The sequence below is a fragment of the Nycticebus coucang genome, chromosome 7 (genome assembly GCF_027406575.1).
Source record: "Nycticebus coucang isolate mNycCou1 chromosome 7, mNycCou1.pri, whole genome shotgun sequence".
Classification (NCBI taxonomy): Eukaryota; Metazoa; Chordata; class Mammalia; order Primates; family Lorisidae; genus Nycticebus; species Nycticebus coucang.
In genome coordinates, this window is record NC_069786.1 from 70,509,062 (window position 1) to 70,535,566 (window position 26,505).

General features: G+C 37.6%; 1 protein-coding gene across 1 annotated transcript in view; it reads right to left on the reverse strand.

Moving 5' to 3' along the window:
- OLA1 (Obg like ATPase 1) overlaps positions 1-26,505 on the reverse strand; it is a 183,253-nt gene that overhangs the window by 141,552 nt on the left and 15,196 nt on the right. The window contains exons 3-4 of the mRNA XM_053597129.1: positions 20,656-20,799; positions 10,693-10,820 (exon numbers count right to left, since the gene is read on the reverse strand). Of these exons, the coding sequence (XP_053453104.1) occupies positions 10,693-10,820; positions 20,656-20,799 (272 nt within the window). The remainder of the gene's footprint in view (positions 1-10,692; positions 10,821-20,655; positions 20,800-26,505) is intronic.

The following is a 26,505-nucleotide window of genomic DNA, read 5'->3' on the forward strand; positions in this document are numbered from 1 at the left end:
CATTTGAGATGGAGAATTTAAGACCAGCCTGAACAAGAGCAAGACCCCATTTCTAACAAAAATAGAAAAAATAAAGCCGGGCATGGTGGCGTGCCAGTAGTACCACTATTCAGGAGATTGAGGCAGAAGGATTGCCTGAACTCAGGAGCTGGAGATTGCAGGGAGCCACAATGGTGCCATTGCACTCAGGCCAGCGTGACAGAGAAAAATTCTGTCAAAAAGGGGAAGGTGGGTGGAGGAAGGACAAAAATATATATCTTTTCTGATTTTAAAAACAAAGAAAAGCAGATGTTTCTGGAGACTGGGAACAGGGGAAACATGAAATTTTATTATAAACTTCAGTTACTTCCTATTTTGTTTAAAATAAGCATATATGATTTCAAATTTTTATATAATATAATAACACAAAAATACAATTTTTTATGTAACAGTATCTGTTTAGTCATTTATGATCAAAAGGAGTATGAAACTGATAAAAGCAAAAAAACTCTATACTTACAAGGTATGAAGGAAAGGGGCGTAAATACATAATTAAATTACAATTTTATAGTATTATGGAACAACCCTCATTTACTCTAAAGCACAAGATTTTGTACCTAAATTACATATAATTCAATCTAATACCAGGGAATGCTTTTTGTTACCAAGTAGATGACTGCTGATCCTATCTCAGACAGCAGTGGGCTGGCATGACTCGCATGGGTTTCCTTTTGCTTTGACAAATCAACAAAAGAACTTTGTTTAGACAATTTTGCACGGTGCATATTAAAACTGGTATAAAGACAATACAATTGCTAAGAATCGTTTTTAAAGGTTGTGCTTCTTTAGCATCGTTCTTATACTTGAAAAAGAAAAGGCCAGATGAGATGAAATACTGAATTCTCAAGATGTTCCCTCCATCTTTGACATCTTCCAAAGCCCACCTGAGGTTAGAAAGCCACTTTCTGGCTCTACCTGGCAGAGGGCACATAAGGCCCCCTTTCATGATCTTGGGGTGCAAGGAGGAAGCTAGATAATATGCCCTCACCAAAAATACACATAATAGGAAGATAGGTGCACACAAAGATATTAATGTTACTAGAACAAAGAGAGATAAGGCCACCCCTCCCTTGCCCTCAGCCCTACCTCCTCCTCCCAATACATACATGCACATGTTCACTACACTGAGGTTTCTTAGAAATACTGCTTTACGGCAGAACAGAGCACGCAAACAAAAAACCACAGAAACAATCAATGAAGTAACTTCTCCAACAGAACCCATTCATTTAGTTATCTGAGAGTAAACTTCTTAACTAAATCACCCTGCTAGAACCATCATAATTAGCCTAACTTAAAAATTTACTTATTTTTTTTTTATTTTTGGAGACAGAGTCTTACTTTGTCATTCTTGGTAGAGTGCTATGGCATCACAGCTCACAGCAACCTCAAACTCTTGGGCTCAAGTGATCTTCTTTAGAAGGGGAGGGGAGGGGAACCCCAAATGGGCATTCTGTTAGCAAAGCTTTGCCTGTTTATCAGGGAAGGGACCCTTTCTCCATAGGAATTTATTGCAATACTTCTACAGCCCAAACTGGTGAGAAGTGGCTGTTGTAGTTGGAAGATGGCCAAGGAAAAGCTGACCTATTTTTGTCTCACTACATTTCTTGAGCTGTATCTTTCCAATTTTTATGGATAGAAAAATTTTATTTCCATAAGCATATTTTTATTTCCAGTACTTTACTTTTCTGTTTGTATCATTCCTTTTCCACAGAAAGCATTCTTTCCCAGATCTCAGTTATGATACTAATTAGAGTTTAAAATTAAAAAATAGATATTATTTCAGCATGTCAGTATGAAGAACTGAAATATTTTACTTTTTGTGTACTGTCTTTGAAATCTTTTGGACTAGCCACATTTCAAGTATTTAATAGTACTTTATAGCATGTGGCTAGTGCCTACAGAGTCGACAGCCCAGCTGTGTACTCTACCCATAGAAAAAAATTAGAAAGAGATACATGAAATCATAGATTTCTCGAGAAGAGAATTTGGATATAGGGAGAAATGGGTAATTCTAAGTTTTCATTTTAGATGGTTGGCTTTTAAAAAAGTGAATACAGGGCGGCGCCTATGGCTCAGTGAGTAGGGCGCCGGCCCCATATACCAAGGGTGGTGGGTTCAAACCCAGCCCCGTCCAAACTGCAACAAAAATAGCTGGGCATTGTGGTAGGTGCCTGTAGTCCCAGCTACTCGGGAGGCTGAGGCAAGAGAATTGCCTAAGTCCAGGAGATGGAGATTGCTGTGTGTGTGATGCCGCGACACTCTACCAAGGGCAATAAAGTTAGACTGTCTCTACAAAAAAAAAGTGAGCATGTATTATTCATTTTTTAAAACATGAGTAGTTTTCTATATTTTAAACAAAAGTTTTAGACACACGTCAATGATTCAAATAAAATTCTCAGGAGTTCTGCATTAAAGCAATGAGAGAATGATAGTATGACTTTGGCTTAGAATGTTGTAATAGCAGGAGTTAATCAATAATATTTTTCTAAAATGTTTGGTTTTAGGGCTGGGTGCAGTATCTCACACCTATAATTTTAGCAATTTGAAATCCTACATTTCAAAGATACCGGCCACGGTGAGGGCATTGCTTGAGGGCCAGATTTCTAGCCCAGCCTGAGCAGCAAGACCTCATCTCTACAAAAAAAAAAAAATAGAAAAATAAGCTAAGGTGTGGTGGTACACACCTGTAGTCCCAGCTTGGAAGGCTCACGCAGGAGGATTGCTTGAGTTTGAGGTGGCAGGGAGTTATGATGAGCTAGGTTGCAGTCAAGTCCAGGCAACAGAGTTAAGACCGTACCTCAAAAAAAATTTTTATGGCTGGGCTTGGTGGCTCATGGCTGTAATGCTAGCCCTCTGGGAGACTGAGGTGGGTGGATTGCTTGAGCTTAGGAGTTGGAGACCAGCCTGAGCAAGAGTGAGACTTTGTCTCTAAAAATAACTGGGCCTTTCTTTCTTTCCTTCCTTCCTCCCTCCCTTCTTTCTTTCTCAAGGTCTCACTCTGTCACTTGGGCTACACTGCAGTGGTGTCATCATAGCTCACTATAACCTCAAACCCCTGGGCTCAAGTGATCCTCCTGCCTCAGCCTCCTGAGTACCTGGAACTACAGGTGTGCACCATCATACCTGGCTAATTTTTTGTTGTTGTTGTTAGAAACAGGGTCTTGCTATGTTGCCCAGGCTGGTCTTGAACTGCTGGCCTAAAGTGCTTCTCCCAGCTTGGCCTACCAGAGTTCTGGGATTACAGGCATGAGCCACAGCACCTGGCCTATTTCCTTCTTTTCTTTCCTCTTCCTTCCCCTTTTCTTTTTCTTTTTTCTTGTTTTCTCATTTTGTCTCTTTCTTTCCTCTCCTTTCCATTTTTCCTTTTTGCTTTGAAAGAATATTTTGATTATATTAAATATATTATTAAAACTAATTTTGCCTATTTATCCCTTTCTTAATGTGGCTGTCAGAAAATTTTAAATTACATATACAGTTTACATTTATGGATCATATTGATTCTAGTAGTCAGGGCTAGTATGAAGGCTAACAGTGTATGTTTTAGAGTCAGATTTGTCTTACTGAGTACTGCTCCCAACCACAGCCACACCTCACTTAACAACGGGGACACATTACATGATGGAGTCATTGTGCAAACATCATGGTACTTACAGAAACCTAGATGGTGTATGGTACAGCCTACTGCTCCTGGCTACAAACCTGTGCAGCATGTGACTATACTGAATACTACAGGTAACTGTAACACATGGCAGGTATTTGTCTATCTAAACATAGAAAAGGTAAAAACACAATATTAAAGATAAAAAATGGCACCTTACAAGGCATTTACCCTGAGTAGAGCTTGCAGGACTGGAAGTTGCTCTAAGTGAGTCATGAGTGAACATCAATGTCTAGGGCATTACTGCACACAACTATAGATTTATAAAAGCTGTATACTTAGGCTACACTAATTTCATTTATTTTTAGTATTTCTTTCTTCAATAATAAATTAACTACTATATAACATATACATGGACCAGAATTTAACTTGTACGCTCTAATTCTATTAAAAAATTTTAAAAGGAGAAGTAAAATAAAGATTGCATATATAAATTAACCTTAGCGCACTATAACTTTATAATTTTTTAACTTTTTGACTCTTTTATAGTAATACTTAGCTTAAAACACAAACACATTGTATAGTTGTACAAAAATGTTTTATTTCTTTATATCCTCATTCTATAAGGGTTTTTGTTGTTGTTGTTTGTTTTGTTTTTCAGTGGGACAGAGTCTGCCTTGTCTCCTAGGCTAGAGTGCAGTGATATAATCATAGCTCACAGCAACCTCAAACTCCTGGGCTCAAGCAATCCCTCTGCCTCAGCCTCCTGAATACCTGGGACTTCAGGCATGTGCGACCACACCTAAACCTTAATTTTTTTCCTCCTTTTTTTTTTTTTGACAAATAATTTTCCAATTTTTAAACTTTTTTATTAAAAACTAAGGCATAAACACAGACATTAGCCTAAACCTTCACAGGTCAGGATCATCAATAGCATTGTCTTCCTCCTCCACATCCTGTCCCACGGGAAAGTTTTCAGGGGCAATAACACACACAGAGCTGTCCTCTCCTATGACAGCAACACCTTCAGGAACACCTCCTAAGGAACTCAGCTGAGATTGTTTTACAGTAAACTGTTTTTAAGTAGAAAAAGTACACTCTAAAATAACAATAAAAGTCTAGAAATTGAAATTCACACAAATTCACAGGCTGAAAATTTACTATAATAAGTAACTAGCACATAGAATTCAGGGAGAAAAAAAAACCCAGAATAATGTACCACTTACGACCACCATCACCACCACCACTTTATAACCATAAGTAGTTATAAAGTATATAACCAACTATATACTTCATCATTAACTGTTGTATATATCAGAACCTCCTATGTGTTTCTAAATTGAGAAGAAAACCATCTCCTAGCTCAGAAAGCAGAACTCTTGTTTCTAGCCTATAAGATTATATCTCTAAGCACCTGTTGACAAACTTTAACAAATTTTATCTATAAACAGGCTGACAGTAGGTACCGTCATACTGCCAAGAACATTACTGCAAAGGTACTTCCTTCAAATAATACACAAATGCCTTAGTTTCCTATTGAAATGTTAACTTTAAAACTTCTAACAACTTGAACAGTTACCTTAGAAATGAAAACAATGTAACCTAAACATTCCTAAACATTTATACCCTCATATTAATCTGGGGGAAAAAATAACTGGGTGTTGTGCCGGATGGCTGTAGTCCCATCTACTCAAGAGGCTGAGGCAAGAGAATGGCCTAAGCCCAAGAGCTCGAGGTGGCTGTGAGCTGTGACACCAAGGCACCCTACCAAGGGCGATAAAGTGAGACTTTGTCTCAAAAAAAAAAAAAAAAAAAAAAGAACTAAAAAGAACTAGCTGATCTAGAGAAGACATAGTGGCTCACACCTATAATACCAGCTACACAGGAGGCTGAGGTGGGAGGACTGCTTGAGGCCAGGAGTTTGAGATTAGCCTGGTCAGCAAAGCAAAAGAAATCCATCTCAAAAAAAGAAAGAAAAAAGAAAAAAACATTAGCTGGGCATAGTGGCACACGCCTGTATTTCCACTGAGGTAGGAAGATCCCTTGAGCCCAGGAGTTTGAAGGTACAGTGAGCTATGATCACACAACTGAATTCCAGCGTGGGCAACACAGGGAAACCCTGTCTCTAAAACATAAATGAAACTTTTTAAAAACAAAATAAATTTTAAAACTTTTTTTTGGCTCCAAACACATAGATCAGTGGTTAGGGCTCCAGTCACATACACCAAGGCTGGCGGGTTCAAACCTGGCCCAGGCCTGCTAAACAACAATGACAACTGCAACAAAAAAATAGCCAGGCAATGTGGGTGCCTGTAGTCCCAAATGAGACTACAGAGAGGCTAAGGTGGGAGGCTGAGGTAAGAGAATCACTTGAGCACGGGAGTTTGAGGTTGCTGTGTGCTGTGAGCTGTGACACCAAGGCACTCTACCGAGGGTGAAAAAATGACTCTGTCTCAAAAAAAAAAACAAAAAAACTTTTTTCTTTAAAAAAGAACTATAAATAACCTTATGTTGAATGATAGCTGGGTCATAGATGAGATTAAGCAGAAAATTACCAAACTTTTGGAACAAAACAATAAAGAAGACACGAAGCGGGCGGCGCCTGTGGCTCAGTCGGTAGGGCGCCGGCCCCATATACCGAGGGTGGCGGGTTCAAACCCAGCCCCGGCCAAACTGCAACCAAAAAATAGCCGGGCGTTGTGGCGAGCGCCTGTAGTCCCAGCTGCTCGGGAGGCTGAGGCAAGAGAATCGCTTAAGCCCAGGAGTTGGAGGTTGCTGTGAGCTGTGTGAGGCCACGGCACTCTACCTAGGGCCATAAAGTGAGACTCTGTCTCTACAAAAAAAAAAAAAAAAAAAAAAGAAGACACGAAGCAACTGGAAACGGAAGAACATTCCAACCCCAAAGCCAGCAGGAGAAAAGAAATAACCAAAATTAGAGCAGAATTAAATGAAATTGAAAACAAAAGGATTATACAACAGATCAATAAATCAAAAAGTTGCTTTTTTGAAAAGGTCAATAAAATAGAAAAACCTTTGGCTAACCTAACCAGGAAAAAAAGAGTAGAATCTCTAATTTCATCAATCAGAAATGACAAAGACGAAGTAACAACAGACTCCTCAGAAATTCAAAAAATCCTTAATGAATATTACAAGAAACTTTATTCTCAGAAATATGAAAATCTGAAGAAATTGACCGATACTTGGAAGCACGTCACTTTCCAAGACTTAGCCAGAATCAAGTGGAAATGTTGAACAGGCCCATATCAAGTTCGGAAATAGCATCAACCATACAAAACCTCCCTAAAAAGAAAAGCCCGGGACCAGATGGTTTCATGTCAGAATTCTACCAAACCTTTAAAGAGGAACTAGTACCTATATTACTCAACTTGTTCCAAAATATAGAAAAAGAAGGAAGACTATCCAACACATTCTATGAAGCAAACATTACCATGATCCCCAAACCAGGAAAAGACCCAATAAGAAAAGAAAATTATAGACCAATATCACCAGGGAATATTGATACAAAAATATTCAACAAGATCCTAACAAACAGAATCCAGCAACACATCAAACAAATTATACACCATAACCAAGTCGGTTTTATCCCAGGGTCTCAAGGCTGGTTCAACATGCATAAATCCATAAATATAATTCAGCACATAAACAAATTAAAAAACAAAGACCATAGATTCTCTCAATTGATGCAGAAAAAGCTTTTGATAATATCCAATATCCCTTCGTGATCAGAACACTTAAGAATTTCGTATAGAAGGGACATTTCTTAAACTGATAGAGGCCATCTACAGCAAACCCACAGCCAATATCATATTGAATGAAGTTAAATTGAAATCATTTCCACTCAGATCAGGAACCAGGCAAGGTTGCCCATTGTCTCCACTGTTCTTTAACATTGTAATGGAAGTTTTAGCCACCGCAATTCAGGAAGAAAAGGCGATCAAGGGTATCCATATAGGGTCAGAAGAGATCAAACTTTTGCTCTTTGCAGATTATATGATTATATATCTGGAAAACACCAGGGATTCTACTACAAAACTCTTAGAAGTGATCAAGGAATACAGCAGCATCTCAGGTTACAAAATCAACACTCATAAATTGGTAGCCTTTATATATACCAACCATAGTCAAGCTGAAAAAACAGTCAAGGACTCCATTCTATTCACAGTAGTGCCAAAGAAGATGAACTATTTGGGAGTTTATGTAACAAAGGACGTGAAAGATGTCTATAAAGAGAACTATGAAACTCTAAGAAAAGAAATAGCTGAAAATATTAACAAATGGAAAAACAAACCATTCTCATGGCTGGGAAGAGTCAACATTGTTAAAATGTCTACACTACCCAAAGAAATATACAATTTTAATGCAATCCCTATTAAACCTCCACTGTCATACTTTAAAGATCTTGAAAAAATAATACTTTGTTTTATATAGAATCAGAAAAAACCTCGAATAGCCAAGACATTACTCAGAAATAAAAACAAAGCAGGAGGAATCACACTACCAGACCTCAGACTATACTATAAATCGATAGTGATCAAAACAGCATGGGTATTGGCACAAAACAGAGAGGCAGATGTAGAGAATAGAGAACCAAGAGATGAATCCAGCTACTTACCGTTATTTGATCTTTGACAAGCCAATTAAAAACATTCAGTGGGGAAAAGATTCCCTATTGAACAAATGGTGCTGGGTGAACAGGCTGGCAACCTGTAGAAGACTGAACTCGACCGACACCTTTCACCATTAACTAAGATAGACTCTCACTGGATTAAAGATTTAAATTTAAGACATTAAACTATAAAAATACTAAAAGAGAATTCAGGGAAAACTCTTGAAGAAATCGGTCTGGGCGAATATTTTATGAGGAGGACCCCCCGGGCAATTGAAGCAGCTTCAAAAATACACTACTGGGACCTGATCAAACTAAAAAGCTTCTGCACAGCCAAGAACACAGTAAGTAAAGCAAGTAGACAGCCCTCAGAATGGGAGAAGATATTGCAGGTTATGTTTCCGACAAAGGTTTAATAACCAGAATCCACAGAGAACTCAAATGTATAAGCAAGAAAAGAACAAGTGATCCCATCGCAGGCTGGGCAAGGGACTTGAAGAGAAACTTCTCTGAAGAAGACAGGCGCATGGCCTACAGACATATGAAAAAATGCTCATCATCCTTAATCATCAGAGAAATGCAAATCAAAACTACTTTGAGGTATCATCTAAGTCCAGTAAGATTAGCCCATATCACAAAATCCCAAGACCAGAGATGTTGGCGTGGATGTGGAGAAAAGGGAACACTTCTACACTGCTGGTGGGATGCAAACTAATACGTTCCTTTTGGAAAGATGTGTGGAGAACACTTAGAGATCTAAAAATAGACCTGCCATTCAATCCTACAATTCCTCTACTAGGTATATACCCAGAAGACCAAAAATCACATTATAACAAAGATATTTGTACCAGAATGTTTATTGCAGCCCCATTCATAATTGCTAAGTCATGGAAAAAGCCCAAGTGCCCATCGATCCACAAATGGATTAATAAATTGTGTTATATGTAAACCATAGAATATTATACAGCCTTAAAGAAAGATGGAGACTTTACCTCTTACATGTTTACATGGATGCAGCTGGAAAATATTCTTCTTAGCAAAGTATCTCAAAGATGGAAGAAAAAGTATCCAATGTACTCAGCCCTACCATGAAACTAAGAATATGGGGAAAGGGGAAAGGGAAGAGCGGGGAGGGGGGAGGATAGGTAGAGGGAGGGTAATTGGTGGGACCACATCTACGGTGCATCTTACAGGGGTACATGTGAAACTTACTAAATGTAGAATATAAATGATTTAACACAATAAGTAAGAAAAAGCCAGAAAGGCTATGTTAACCAGTGTGATGAAAATATTTCCAATTGTATATAAAAACAGCACATGGTACCCCATGATTGCATTAATGTACACAGCTATGATTTAATAAAAAAAAAAAAAAGAAACTAATCTATACTTTATTCCTAATCCTTTCATCTCTGATAGACAACCTGCAAGACTTTCTCTCCCATGACATAATTATTAGAGAATCCCCTTCTCTACCAATTCTGCCTTCTTAACACATGGAAAAACAAGAATATGTACTCAATTTTGATATGAGGATAATTAATGACAATTATGGTTATGGGGGGGGAAACAGAAAGAGGGAAGGAGGGAGGTGGGTGGGGCCTTGGTGTGTGTCACACTTTATGGGGGCAAGACATGATTGCAAGAGGGACTTTGCCTAACAATTGCAATCAGGGTAACCTGGCTTATTGTACCCTCAATGAATCCCCAACAATAAAAAAAATAAATAAATAAATCAAATAAAAAAAAAAAAAGAATATGGAAAAGTTCTCTCTCTCTCTCTAAATATATATATATATATATATATATATATTTTTTTTTTTTTTTTTTTTTTTTCTTTTTTAGAGACGGAGAGTCTCACTTTCTCCCCCTCGGTAGAGTGCGGTGGTGTCACATCTCACAGCAACCCTTTCTCCTGGGCTTACGAGATTATCTTGCCTCAGCCCTCCAAGTAGCTGGGACTACAGACCCACCACAATGCTGACTATTTTTTGTTGTTGTTGTTGTTGCAGTTTTTGGCCGGGGCCAGGTTGAAACTGCCACCCTTGATGTAGGGGCTGGTGTCCTACTCACTGAGCCACAGGCGCCGCCTGGAAAAGTTCTCTATTTTAACTCAAAAATTTTTTTGAAATACCCTTATAATCAACACAATTTGTTCCAAATAGAAACATTCATCAATGGCTCTAATCCAGAAAAGGAGATAAAATTCAATTAGAATATAACAGCATATACCTGCTATGCAATAAGGCTTCACATACAGAAATAATAGTAAGCAACATTAAAGTCACAAATCTACAAACAAACCCACTATTCATCTGGTGAAGCAAAAGCAATCTTCTATCAATCAGTCATTTCTAATTCTATTTCCACAATAATGGAACAAAAACACCAATCTTAATGAAATCAATGACTAAACAACTGTACTTACGTGTTAGATGAAAGATTCCATCACAAGCACTAATATGAGATAAAAAAGCATTTCCCAGGCCCTGCCCATTGTGTGCTCCTTTCACAAGACCAGCAATATCCACTACATTTAGAAAGGCAGGAATTTTACTGAAAAACAAAAGATGGTTTTATTACAAAAATACTACTAAGAACCTGTTCATTAATGAAATAAATTTCCCAAATATTTCACATAATTAATTCCTTCCTTTTTTAGAATAATATTTACAACAATGATTTGATACATTATTATCTCTCACCAAAAAAAAAAAAAAAAGAACTAGAAGAAATAACGTTTTTTTATTTTGGAGATAGGGTCTTGCTCTGTCACCCAGGCTGTAGTGAAGTGGTATGATCACAGCTCACTGCAGCCTCCAACTCCTGGGCTCAAGTGATCCTCCCACCCTTACCTCCCAAGTAGCTAGGACTACCAAAGCACACTACCAAGTCTAGCTAACTTTTTTTTTTTTCATAGAGACAGGGTCTCCCTGCGTTGACCGAGCTGGACTTGAACTCCTGTCCTCAAGACAATCCTCTCCCACGATCGCATTAATGTACACAGCTATGATTTAATAAAAAATAAAAATAAAAAAGACAATCCTCTCATCCTAGGCCTTCCGAAGTGCTGGGATTATAGGCAGTAGCTACCATGCCTGGCCAAAGAAATAACTTTTTAATATACTAGAACTTTCTGACCTGGGAAAATGAAGGAGAAAACTAAAGCAGAATAGATGCATTTACTATCTCTGAAATTAAAATTCATATGATTAACTGTACTATAAAGTTCTATTGAACTTACTGAGGTGATCATCATAAAATGATGTGCCAGACACTAGACTAAGTACTTTATATACATTATCTCAAAACAAACTCTAAAAGGTAGGGGCTATTTATTAAATCCACTTTATAGATAAGGAATCTGTGCCTCATAGGAGTTCAGAAATCTATTGCATACTGGAGTATGCAAATCTATTGCAAAATTGGAGTTCAAACACAAGCAGTCTGGGTTTGCATTTAACCACATATAGGTATAGTAAAAAAATGCATGTAATGATGAAAATCAGTTATCAGCATAAGTAATACCCTAGTTGTTCTAACAGCAACCAAGTTAGACATATGTACAAAATAAACTTCACTTTGTTAAGCAAAGGCACAGTTAACACAAGGTAGAAACCAACTTAGGAAAATCAGTATGTTATGCAAAAATGAAAATTCAAGCTATGAGCAAATAAAAGCTACTTTGAATATCTTGTGACAAAGGTATATGACCTAATCTTACTTCCCTGTCAATTTTCAAGAGCATTCAATTTTTAGAATGCTCTTGAACTGTAATACCTGATAAAATCCAGCATAAAAGTTCCACAAAAGACTTCTCTATAATCTACACAGATAATGAGTCCTTTCAAAATAATTGTTCTATGAATAAGCATTACAGATAGAAATTATGTATAATCAAATCCACTAAAAACACATAACTGTGTCAGTTTGTTGTTGATGGATACTGTGAGTGTCTTTACAGCATCCACTTCTCCTTCTCTTAGTACCTATATTGTTTTTCCTTTGAGTCACCATATTTTCTTAGCATAACTCTAAAAGTCATGCATGTAGACTGGGCTTGACCTAAGCAGTTTTATCTCATCCTTAGGCCAATCAATAATTCTAGGATTCTGGAGTATGTTCCGTGGGCTCATGAGAAGTATGTGTATTCAGTTTTGTTGGGATGAAATGTTCTGTAGATGTATGCTAAATCCAAATGTTGGATGGTTAGGTTTAAATCTAAAATTTCTTCACTCGGCTTCTTATTGAAGAATCTATCCAACACTGCCAAAGGAGTGTTAAAATCTCTGACTATTATGGAGCTGAAGGAAATCAAGTTGCTCATACCTGTTAGTTTCTCTTATCAATTGAGGTGCATTCTGTTGGGTGCACAAATATTAATAATTGAAATCTCATCATATTGAGTATTACCCTTAACAAATATGAAGTGACCATTCTTATCCTTCCTTACTTTTGTTGGTTTAAAGCCTATTGTGTCTACAAATAGAATTGCAACACCTGCTTTTTTCTGATTACCATTTGCCTGAAATATGGATGACCATCTTTTTTTTTTTTTTTTTTTTTTTTTGTGGTTTTTGGCCGGGGCTGGGTTTGAACCCACCACCTCCGGCATATGGGACCGGTGCCCTACTCCTTGAGCCACAGGCGCTGCTGGATGACCATCCTTTCACCTTGATTCTATATTTTAATCTTCTAAGGTAAGATGTGACTCTTGTATGCAGCAAATATCTGGCCTGAGTTGTTACAAAATCAACATTCATAAATCAGTAGCCTTTATATATACCAACAATAGTCAAGCTGAAAAAACAGTTAAGGACTCTACTCCATTCACAGTAGTGCCAAAGAAGATGAAATACTTGGGAGTTTATCTAACAAAGGACGTGAAAGCTCTCTATAAAGAGAACTATGAAACGCTAAGAAAAGAAATAGCTGAAAATATTAACAAATGGAAAAACCTACCATACTCATGGCTGGGAAGAGTCAACATTGTTAAAATGTCCACACTACCCAAAGCAATATACAATTTTAATGCAATTCCTATTAAACTTCCACTGTCATACTTTAAAGATCTTGAAAAAATAATACTTCGTTTTATATGGAATCAGAAAAAAACTCGAATAGCCAAGACATTACTCAGAAATAAAAACAAAGCAGGAGGAATCATGCTACCAGACCTGAGACTATACTATAAATCAATAGTGATCAAAACAACATGGTACTGGCACAAAAGCAGAGAAGTAGATGTCTGGAACAGAACAGAGAACCAAGAGATGAATCCAGCTACTTATTTGATCTTTGACAAGCCAATTAAAAACATTCAGTGGGGAAATGATCCCCTATTTAATAAATGGTGCTGGGTGAACTGGCTGGCAACCTGTACAAGACTGAAACTCGACCGACACCTTTCACCATTAACTAAGATAGACTCTCACTGGATTAAAGATTTAAACTTAAGACATGAAATTATAAAAATACTAGAAGAGAGTGCAGGGAAAACTCTTGAAGAAATCGGTCTGGGCGAGCATTTTATGAGGAGGACCCCCCGGGCAATTGAAGCAGCTTCAAATATACACTACTGGGACCTGATCAAACTAAAAAGCTTCCACACAGCCAAGAACACAGTAAGTAAAGCAAGCAGACAGCCCTCAGAATGGGAGAAGATATTTACAGGTTATGTCTCCAACAAAGGTTTAATAACCAGAATCCACAGAGAACTCAAACGTATAAGCAAGAAAAGAACAAGTGATCCCATCGCAGGCTGGGCAAGGGACTTGAAGAGAAACTTCTCTGAAGAAGACAGGCGCACGGCCTACAGACATATGAAAAAATGCTCATCATCCTTAATCATCAGAGAAATGCAAATGAAAACTACTTTGAGATATCATCTAAATCCAGTAAGATTAGCCCATATCACAAAATCCCAAGACCAGAGATGTTGGCATGGATGTGGAGAAAAGGTAACACTTCTACACTGCTGGTGGGAATGCAAATTAATATGTTCCTTTTGGAAAGACGTGTGGAGAACACTTAGAGATCTAAAAATAGATCTGCCATTCAATCCTATAATTCCTGTACTAGGTATATACCCAGAAGACCAAAAATCACATTATAACAAAGATATTTGTACCAGAATGTTTATTGCAGCCCAATTCATAATCGCTAAGTCATGGAAAAAGCCCAAGTGCCCATCGATCCACGAATGGATTAATAAATTGTGGTATATGTACACCATGGAATAGTATGCAGCCTTAAAGAAAGATGAAGACTTTACCTCTTTCATGTTTACATGGATGGAGCTGGAACATATTCTTCTTAGTAAAGTATCTCAAGAATGGAAGAAAAAGTATCCAATGTACTCAGCCCTACTATGAAACTAATTTATGGCTTTCATATGAAAGCTATAACCCAGTTATAACCTAAGAATATAGGGAAGGGGGAGGGAGGGAAGGAGGAGGATGAGCGGAGGGAGGGTGATTGGTGGGATTACACCTATGGTGCATCTTACAAGGGTACATGTGAAACTTACTAAATGTAGAATATAAATGTCTTTTTTTGGGGGGAGGAAGGTTTATTGTAAAAACTTGGCATTTATACAATGTCTTATGGTATGCAAAGTATTTTCAAACATTGCCTTCTGCTCTTCACACTACTCGAAAGCGTAGATACTAATACCCCGTTTTCCCGAAAATAAGACATCCTCCGAAAATAAGACCTACTCACTGGAAAGATAAGACGTCCCCTGAAAATAAGACCTAGCGCATCTTTGGGAGCACACCTTAAAATAAGACACTGTGTTATTTTCGGGGAAACAGGGTATCTAACCTCCAACTCTATACATGGGAGGTGAGACCCAGGGGCTAAGTGACATGGTCATCAAGCAGGTTAATGGCAAAACTAAAGTTTAAACCCACATCTTGCATAAACCAGCTCAGGAAAATAATTAAAATTATTTTAATTTTAAAAAGCAACTTAAACAACATCTTTGGCAGGTGTAGTGGCTCATGCCTGTAATCCTGGCACTCTAGGAGGCTGAGGCAGGAGGATCATTTGAGCCCAAGAGTTTGAGATCAGCCTCAGCATAGGTCAGGCCCCACCCTCTCTACTAAAAATAGAAAAATTATCTGGGTGTGGTATGCATGCCTGTAATTCCAGCTACTAGAGAGGCTGAGACAGGAGAATCAGTTGCGCCCAGGAATTGGAGGTTGTAGTGTGCTATGAGGATGCCTCTGCCCTCTAGCTCCTTTTTCTTTTTGAGACAGAGCCTCGGGCTGTCGCCCTGGGTAGAGAGAATATAAATGTCTTAACACAATAACTAAGAAAATGCCAGGAAGGCTATGTTAACCAGTGTGATGAAAATGTGTCAAGTGGTCTATAAAACCAGTGTATGGTGCCCCGTGATCACATTAATGTACACAGCTATGATTTAATAATAAAAATAAATAAATAAAAAATAATAATTCTAGGATTTTTTTTTTTTTAGACAGAGCCTCAAGCTGTTGCCCTGGGTAGAGTGCCGTGGCATCATAGCTCACAGCAACCTCCAACTCCTGGGCTTAAGCAATTCTCTTGCCTCAGCCTCCCAAGTAGCTGGGACCACAGGCGCCCACCACAACGCCCGGCTATTTTTTGGTTTCAGCCGTCATTGTTGTTTGGTGGGCCCGGGTGGATTCAAACCCGCCAGCTCAGGTGTATGTGGCTGATGCCCTAGCCACTTGAGCCACAGGCATCAAGCCAATAATTCTAGGATCTTTACCTTGCCTTATTTGACTCAAAGGCTTAAGAGAGGTCAGATACAGAAGCATACACCCATACTCCCCATAAGACCAGCACTCAGGAGGCTGAAGCAGGAGAACCACTTGAGCCCAGGAATTTAAGTCCAGACTAAGCAAAATAGTGAAAACCCCATCTCTTAAAAGAAAAGACTTAATGAGAGGTTTACTGAAGGGGGTGAGGGAAGATTTTTGAATAGAAGAAGCTCAGCGGTATCCTAGGAGAACAATCCCTCCTTTCACTCTGAACATGGATAAGAAAGTATACAGTTCAAAGAGATAAAAAGTATACAATTCAATCTTATGACCACAAGGGGAAGGCAAGTAGATAAAGAAAGCTAAGTGAAGAGGAGGAAGAAGCCAGGTTCTTGATGACACCACTGAGCTAAACACCATGCTGCCTATTACTCAGTAAGTCAATTTTTTTTTTTTTTTTTTGAGACAGAGTCTCACCCTGTCATCTTGGGTAGAGTGCCGTGGTATCACAGCTCACAGCAACCTCTAGCTCTTGGACTTAGGCAATTCTCTTGCCTCAGCCTCCTGAGTAGCTGGGTCTACAGGTGCCCACCACAATGCCTGGCTATTTTTTTGTTGTAGTTTGGCTGGTGTTGGGTTCAAACCCACCATCCTCGGTATTTGGGGCCAACACCCTATTCACTGAGCCACAGGTACCACCAGTAAGTCAATTCTTTAAGTCAGTATGTTAAGTGCAACCAAACTCATCTTAAATGATATTATTTCTAACAATTAAAACCACTCGTGATAAATAAAAGTACAGCAGCACATGCATATGGGTGGAAAAGCACTGAATTTGAAGTGAGACGCCTGGGGTTCTGTTCTTGGTTGACACTATTGATAATTGCAATCATAAACAAATAAATCATTTCATCTTCCTAGGCTTCAAGTGTTTTTTCTAATTTCAGAATTATAGGAATACAAACATTTTGGTTATATAAATTGTGTTTGTGCCATTTGAGTCAAAATTATAAGTATGCCCATCACCCAGATAGCATGCACTCTACCTGTTAGGAGTGAATTTACCCCCCTACCACCTATTTGAATATATGCACTTACATGTTAATTGATTAGTTCCAACTTAATAGTGGTGTTTATTTTTCCATTCTTGTGATACTTCACTAAAAGAATAGTCTCTAGTTCCAGTTAGGTTGTTATAAAAGGTATTATAGTTCACCATTTTTTCATGGCTGAGTAGTACTCCCTAGTGTATGTATATATATGTATATATATATACCACATTTTATTAATCCACTGATGTACTGATAGGCACTTGGGTTGTTTCCACATCTTTGCAATTGTGAACTGTGTTGCTGTAAATATTTGGGTCTGTGTGTCTTTTGTATAAAGTGTCTTTTTCCCCTGTGGGTAAATACCCAGTAGTAGAATTGCTGGATTGAATGATAGGAACTTTCAGTTTTTGAAGAATCTCCATACTGCTTTCCACACAGGTTGTACTAGTTTGCCGTCCCTCCAGTAGTGAATGAGTGGTCCTATTGCTCCGCACCCACACCAGCAATTGTTGTGTTGGAACATGAGCCTTAATTCAATGATTTCTGATGTATGATACCAATGATTTCATGAGTATTTGAGCAAAATAATGGCTAGACCTTATGAAACTCTCTTGAGACTAAAATACTATCAAAAATCTTCTTAATCACTATATTATAATGAACACAGAATATCAAAAACATTTATAGATGTTTTGTCAATAGAAACAGATTGAATTATACTTCTAAGTAGGATTTTTCTTTTATCAAAAAAACCTATATATATCTACATAAAAAAGACCTGCTATGTAACAGAGAAATTTAGGGTAACAAGAAGAAAAACTATATAAATTGTCAATTTTCCTTTTTTATTTGCTTGAGCACAAGAGGCCTAAATTAAGTTATGTAAAAAATAAAAGGCCAGGCATAGTGGCTCACACCTGTAAATCTTAGCACTTTTGAAGCCAATGCAGGAGGATTAATGAGGCGAGGAGTCTGAAACCAGCCTGAGCCTGACCAAGATCCTATCTCTACAAAAAAAATTTTTTTAATCAGCCAGGCATAGTGTCATGTGGCTGTAGTCCAAAATACTCAGGAGTGTCCAGGTGCAGTGGCTCACTCCTATATCCTAGCACTCTGGGAGGCTGAGGTTGGTGGATTGCCTGAACTCACAGGTTTGAGGCCAGCCTGAGCCAGAGCAAGACCTGGTCTCTAAAAAAAAAAAAAAAAAATAGCCAGGTGTTGTGACAGGAGCCTGTAGTCCCAGCTACTTGGGAGGCTGAGGCAAAAGAATCACTTGAACCCAAGAGTTTGAGATTGCCATGAACTATGATGCCAGGGCACTCTACTAAGGGCGACAAAGTGAGACTCTGTCTCAAAACAAACAAACAAAAATATATCACAAGAATGAAAAAGTAAGTATCCAAGGTACTCAATATTAATAGATGAACAACTACAAAACCCACACAAGAGAAAAACACAATTAAACTCAAGGAGAGGAAAGTGGGGGAAGGAGGAAGATTGGTAAGCTCTCACCTAATGGGCACAATGTAAGGGTATATGGCACACCTCCTGAGTGAAGGGCTCAACTATAACTTGGACTTTACCTAACAAATGCAAACAATGAAGCCTAATTGTTTGTACATTTGTATTAATCTGAAATTAAAAAAAAATGAAGATAGGTTTCCATTCAATCTATTTCCTACGGGCATTTAATCAATGTTTCCTAGCAAAGGAAAGTTCTGAGAAATTAATTCCATCACTGCCTAAAATTTCAACAAATTTGAAGTCTAAGAGCTTTACTGCTGCTCTCTTTATGTTTTTCAAATATTTCAGCAATGTTACATCCCCACAGTTCAGCAGCGGCAAGGGCCCACATAAACAAGGAGGAGCAGGGGGAGACGGCACCATGACAGCAGAAGGCATATGGCAGGAGAGCCGGCCCCATACCTGGGGCCCAAGGCAGAAGGGTATCCAAATCAGGCAGCACCTTGGTGAGTCAGGAGACTGGCTATTTAGTCAATCTATGTAACTGAGCAAACATACTTAGGATACAGGAGCTAGGCTTCCTCATGTTGGTGAAGGAGGGACAAAGCTAGAATAAACTCTATAGTTTTAGACTAAAATTGGAAGTGAACTCATGTCATTAATACACATACACAAACAAATACAGACACAAGTATATGAGTGCATATGCGGGGGTGCATATATAAATACGTGTACATCCGTATACATATATTTCCTAGCTCTGTCCACTGCAAGGAAATAGGCACAGTAGCAATAAGCACAACTATACCCAGACTTTTTGTTTCTAAATAAACAAATGTGAGATGGTTCACACCTGTAAGCCAGAATGGAAAAGCAAGTATCCAAAGTACCGGATACCTTTAGGCAGTGATGGAATTAATGTCTCAGAACTTTCCTTTGCTGGAAAACAATGATTAAATGACCTTATGGAAACAAAAAGACTGAATGGGAACCCACCTTCATTTTTTTTTAATTTCAGATTAATACAAGGGTACATCACTTTGGGAGAGGATGCAGGAGGATCACTTAAGGCCAGGAGCTTGAGACCAGCTCAGGTAACACAGCAAGACCTCATTTCCACAAAAAATTTTAAAGAAAATATTTTGACTGGTCATGGTGGCACATACCTATCGTCCTAGCTACTCAGGAGATTGAGCAGAAGAATCGCTACAGCCCAGGATTTCAAGTTTGCAGTGAGCTATGACTGCCCCACTGCACTCCAGCCTAGGCAACAGAGTGAGACCCTGTCTCAAATAAATAAAAATTAATTAATTAAACAATTAAATTCACCTCTAAAAGGAACCAGGGCTCTCTGTAAAAATGGCTAACTCCAAGACTGAGGCAGGAAAAATATGAGATGAGCCTGGGACATCTTATTGTACCAGAAACAAGGAAATGGTCAAATGCTACTAATAACTTGCAACTGTATGAATAAAACCATGAGTCCATAATAATACAAATATATAAATGAACAAATAAACAGAAGATAAGCAAAATCTCTATCCTATAGTAGAATGCTAATTAATAAGTCTATAAACAATGATGAAATTAAAAAATTACTATTGGATACCTTATGATCTCACTTATATGTGGAATCTTAAAAAGTTGATCTCATAGTGGGATTGAGAATAGTGGTTATCTTCCTAAATGGAACCTCTATTATCTTATTTTTTCCTTATATAAATTTTACTTACTTTTTCTAGCTAAATATACAGTATAATACATATTTATAAGAAAACTCAAAACACCACGGAGGAATGTAAGAATAAAATAAATCACTGTAAAATTCCATTACCTAAAGATAACCATCAATTAGTTTAAGATTTTCATTTCATATATTTTTCTATGTATATGCACACATATACAGTTTTACATGAATAAGAGCATATAATACAAATATAACTCCCAGAAAAAAGAACTGCAAAGTTAACAATTGGGTATATCTTTCCTCTCCCTTCTCCTTACTTTGCATTACTTTTATAATCATCAAAAACATATATCTATTTAAAATATATATATATATGTATATATTTTTTACTCAGTCTATACAGGGCCACCAAATAAAAAACAGTAAGAAGCATTTCTTACCTTGCTGGTTTGTGGTATTGGCAAAGAAAGTCAAACCTTTCATCTGGCACAGGGACTCGGCTCTCATTAGGATCAATAGTGCAGAAGGGGAAGTTTTCTGCCGAAGCCTGACTATTGGTTAATACATTGAAGAAAGTAGATTTCCTAAAATGAATAAAAGCAATTTCAAGTAATTCTTATGTTAATGACAAGAAAAATTTATCTCACCCTAATTTCAATCCATGAGGAATATAAAACCAATATGAGAAGCAGGGCAGTGGTCAGGATAGAGGGAGACACACAGGAAAAACACAATTTCACTAACAAAAAGGAATGAAATTTGCAACATTGTAGCTCACAATTTATATTAGGTTATGTTCCTATCCCAGGCTATTTGGAACTTGAAAACTGTGTTGCCAAAGAATCTTTGTTATAAATGATAGCTAGAGTCTCATGTGGTATCACAAAATCTATTTTTTTTTTTCCGTAATGTGCCTTCATATCAATTCCCCTATATTTAATATAACCTTCTCTACCATGAAGGTCTATCTTGTTTGGTCAATCACTTCGTAAACATTCTGAACTGAGGAACAGATATTAAACGTCTGATAGAAAATGGAGCCCAGAATACCTTCTGATTGTTAGGACACAAGAACACAAGAATTACTTACTAGTAAGTCTAAGATTGTGAATTAGGAATGTCACAATGTGAGTTTTTTGAAGGTATCACTAACTCAAGAAAAAAATCTATTCATATTGAATAAATTGGTCACTAATTTTTTAATCTGGTTGTTATCAGGTGATATGTGCTCAGAGAATGCCAACTCATATTAATACATGTATTTAAAAATATGATAATTACAGTGCCAAAAACCATAAACTAAAATCCAAAGCAAAAAAAAAACAACTTTTTTTTTTTTTTTGAGACAGGATTTCACTCTGTTGCCTAGGCTAGAGTGCCACAGCTCAAGCAACCTCAAACTGCTGGGCTTAAGCAATCCTCCTGCCTCAGCCGCCCACGTAGCTGAGACCACAGGCACCCACCACAACACCCAGCTAATTTTTTCTGTTTTTAGTAGAGACACTCTTGCTCAGGTTTGTATCGAACTGCTGAGCTCAAGGAATCCACCATATCCCAGAGGGCTAGGATTCAATGGATGACCCACCACGGCTGGCAAAAATAGCATTTTTAAAGGATTGCTGATTTGTTATGTGCTACTCTGCAATTCAGTCACTAATAAAGACAGTAGAGAATGTACTAGAGTGACTTTTCCTATATAGGACTTAGGAGAAATTTAAAATAAGAATTACTGTCCTGGGCGGCGCCTGTGGCTCAGTCGGTAAGGCGCCGGCCCCATATACCGAGGTGATGGGTTCAAACCCGGCCCCGGCCAAACTGCAATCAAAAAATAGCCGGGCGTTGTGGCGGGCGCCTGTAGTCCCAGCTAGTCCAGAGGCTGAGGCAAGAGAATCGCTTAAGCCCAGGAGTTGGAGGTTGCTGTGACCTGTGTGAAGCCATGGCACTCTACCGAGGGCGATAAAGTGAGACTCTGTCTCTACAAAAAAAAAAAAAAAAAGAATTACTGTCCTTTTTTTTAACTGGAGGAACTGAAGTAACAAAGGATTACGAGGTAATTGTGAGACTGTTGCTTGCTAACTCTGACTAGAGGTGATGATGTAAAAATGTTTCCATGTAGACGAAACCTGGTATCAATAGAAGGCTCAAAAATCGTAAGGGTTAAGTGAGTAGAGTAAGATTACGGATGCTTAATTCCTCTCTTTCCAAACATTCTGTATGGTAAAAATGTCTATTCAGATGAGATTTAAGTAGCCTATATTTATCAGGAGAAATTTATACTTAACTACCGTCAGCTCATTTGAATCAATTTCTTGCCTTTTTTTTTTTTAAACTCTGAGAACCCTGTAAAAGAGTGATGAATAAAAGGCACCATGATCTAAGTACCACTGCTGAGAAGGATGTTTTAGCAACAAGATACTTAACTATATCTGCCTACAGATCTTTAAAATACTGTTCTTAAATCACATTTAGACAAAACACTTCAGAGTCAAACAGAAATGTTTGCTAAAACAGTCACATAAATCATTAATGGTTACTGAGAGCATCACTAGTCAAATCAGTAGTTTTCAAATGCCTGGCTATGACACAATTAGCTGAGGATAAAGGCATATATTATGCCTAATATTATCACACCTCTTTCCAGACCTACTGGTGTAGGTTCCTATGTTTTAAAAATATCTCAGGTGATGCAAATGTACAATCACATTTTGGAGATACTGGTCTAGATTCCGACTCAGCTAACAACTCATGGAATAATGCTGTCTACTGTAGGATTTATACTGGCAACCCGTAAGAGACTAGTAACAATCCCAAAACTCCAGGAATGATGAGTAAGAAGAAATCAGGGGTTTCTATAGGGCTGGCTTTTAATTTCAACCCTATTAAGATAAATGTTACAGTACTTAATTTAAAATAATCTATTTCCAAAAAGAGTATAAAGCTTAATACAATGTAAAATACTAAGTCATGATTGAGTTAATAATTTTTTAAAGAAGAATTCACATTCGGACTAATGACTTTAAATAACATCATGTTCATTAAAAATGACCAAGACTTCTTGGGAGAAACAGCTAGTTTCAGATCTGAGACACACATACAAAAAAATACAAGTCTCAAACAACTTTTCCTAAGGGAAAATGAGGAAACTATTAAAGGCTTTTGAGTCATATCAAAAACACTAGAGGCTGGGTGTGGTGGCTCATGCCTGTAATCCTAGCACTGTGGGAGGCTGAGGCCAGTAGATTGCTTGAGCACAGGAACTGGAGACCAGGCTGAGCAAGAGAGAGACCCAGTCTCTACTAAAAATAGAAAAAAAAAAAAAATAGCTGGGTATGGTGGTGTAGTCCCAGCTACTCAGGAGGTTGGTGCAAGAGGATAGCTCAAGCCCAAGAGTTTGAGGTTGCCATGATGCCACAGCACTCTACTCAGGGCGACAGAGTAAGATTCTGTCTCAAAGAAAAAAAAAAAAAAAAAGCACTCTGGAGCCAATTTGAGTAGGCCCACTGTCCTAGCATTCTGGGAGGCCGAGACTGGTGGTCACAATTTAGAGACCAGCCTGAGCAAAAGTGAGACCTCGTCTCTATTAACAATAGAAAAACTGAGGCAAGAGGATCGCTTGAGCCCAAGAGTTGGAGGTTGCTGTGTGCTATGATGCCATTGCACTCTACCCAGGCCAATAGCTCGGGACTCTGTCTCAAAGAAAAAAAAAAAACATAATAGGCAATCTCAGCATATAAGAATGGCTACAGTGGATTGTAACAAATAAAATAATGTTACTTCCACGAGTTGTCATAATCCTCAACAAAACAAAATTTAAAACTCTCACTGGCCACCTTTTAAGAGCATTAGATGATTAATTCTTTGACAACTGTTATTTATCATATTTTTCCTACTGACTATATTTTTATAACAACCATAGAACTGATGAGTAAAAGATTATTTTATGGACATATTCCAGCCTATAAATGAGGAAAGAGTAAAAAAATTAGAATACCACCATTTTTTAAATTTTTTAAAAATGGACAATATTTATAAATAAAAATAGAAGATAATTTCAAAAAATAGATCATGTCAAATCTTATAGACAACAGAAAAAGAAGAAATACTTAAAATTCATTCTACTTCATCTGGATATACCTGATATTAAAATTGGAAAAAATATATTATTAAAAAGGGAAATTACAAACATATTTCACTTATAAATGAGGATGTGATATCCTAGACAACCACAATACCACCATTTTGCAACTCCTGTAAGTTAATGGATCTGGGTAATGATCACTAATGACAGTAAATACTGCAAGAACAGAAGGGGAAATAGTACCTCCTGACAGAAGTATATGACGTCCGACAATTAAGTTCCATAAAGTGTCATAGAAAAAGTGCTATGTACCTCATTGCTGACTATCACTTTGGTTATGAACCAATGCCAGAGCCTAGTCCACCCTTTAAAGCACTGCTTCTAAGATGAGTTCACAAACTCAATTGTCAGACCTCATACAACGATAGCTCTGAAGGCCATTCCAGAAAAAGAGTTCCAAAATTGCTTTGAAGGGTGACCTAGGCGCTGGCATGGGTGCACAGCTTCCCAAGGGGAGTACTTAGAAGCTGACCGTAGTGATGTTCACCAGTGAGGCAGGGAGCACATTTCCTAGGATGAGCTCTCCATCTTAAGTGTCCAACCTCATACACATCATCTTTCACCTTAATCTGATCAATCCTTTGTAAAGTACTACCACTTTACAGGAAATAGAGAGGACAGAACATATTAAATGACACCACAGGATACAATCAATAAAACCCACACTTTGAAAAGTTCCATGAGATTAACAACCAGATTTCTTCAATAAGTCAGTTGGGAAGTGGTGGGGGGTGGGGGGAGGGGGACGTCTGCTTCTGGGTGAATTACAAAAACTAACAGAAGACCAGTGATCCCACCCGAACCTAGAAAAGTCATATGAAATGCAAAATACGGAAAACCATCTGTTTGTATGGGCTGGGATTCTGGAGACAGACAAAAACTTAGAAGAGGTATTTTGACCTCTAAGGTCACTTTCACTCTGGAGACGTGCACATTCTGGGCAAAGGAAAGAGGCAAGAATCCAGACTTTATACCCGTGGAACACTAATGCTGAAGGAGAGAGAAAGCAGCAAAGCATTTGGAGGAAACCTGGAAAACATCCAGCACACCACCAGTTTTCTACTCAGGATAGTTCCCTTTGGAAGGAAAACTACAATAGTATGCTCAAGTAATTGGTAATATAGACTGACTCACCCTCCAAACCTCTTCCCTTCTCCACAAAAAAATAAAAAATAATAGTTAAATTTCCAGAACAGTCCATGAGTCCTCATTTATCTAACATGCAATGAAAATACTTTGTACCTGCAATGAAAATATCACAAAATAATGTTGCAATAAAAGTACTTAAAGCAAAATTCAAATATATTAAACATTTAAGAAACGCTTAAGTATAACATCATAAGGACAGTTTCCTTTGCTATAATTAAAAACTACTCATTACTATTACCACAATCAATTGCAATTCTAAAAAGGCCATAGGCACTTTACAACGTTTTTTTCAAATTTATGGCTATTACTAAGTATAATATTGATTGTCTATCTGGGCAATAATAAGTATGCTTTGTAATAAAGGAAAAGTTTATCCCTTAAAACATATCATATGATAAAACATAGCAAAAGAAAATACTATTATTTCTTAGGCAGAAAAAAACCCCTCCACACATTCAAACCAAATTTGGAAGACAAACCTTCATTTTCAGAGTGTCTGATTTTTAGATGAATTTTAAATTTCATGAAGCCGACATTATCTGTACCTTCCGATAGCTTTATAAATATCAAAAAGTAAAAAGAAATAAGGAAGAAGGAAAAGAAAAGTTTCTAAGGATTATTATTATAGGCTTCAGTGGCAACTTAAAGACATTTTGATCTATTCAAATCTGTCAAAGAAAAGCCTTGCAAAAGCAAAGAAATCTGAAAGTTTTGGCCTAAGCCTGAAGTGAAAAGCCCATGGGCTTTTTATGAAATGAGAATTTTAGACACACACACACACACACACACACGCACGCACACACACACACACATCCTTTGCAGTTATTATTAAAGCTTGAAGGAGAAAGATTCAAAATCATAGATTTCTCTCAAGAACAGGTTTACATGAATGATTTTGCAATGATAACATTAAAAGAAAAAAAAAAAAAAACAGTGCCTACCCTTAATGTATGCTCCCTCCCTAAACTTTATTTTGGAAATTACATATTTTACTATATCAAGT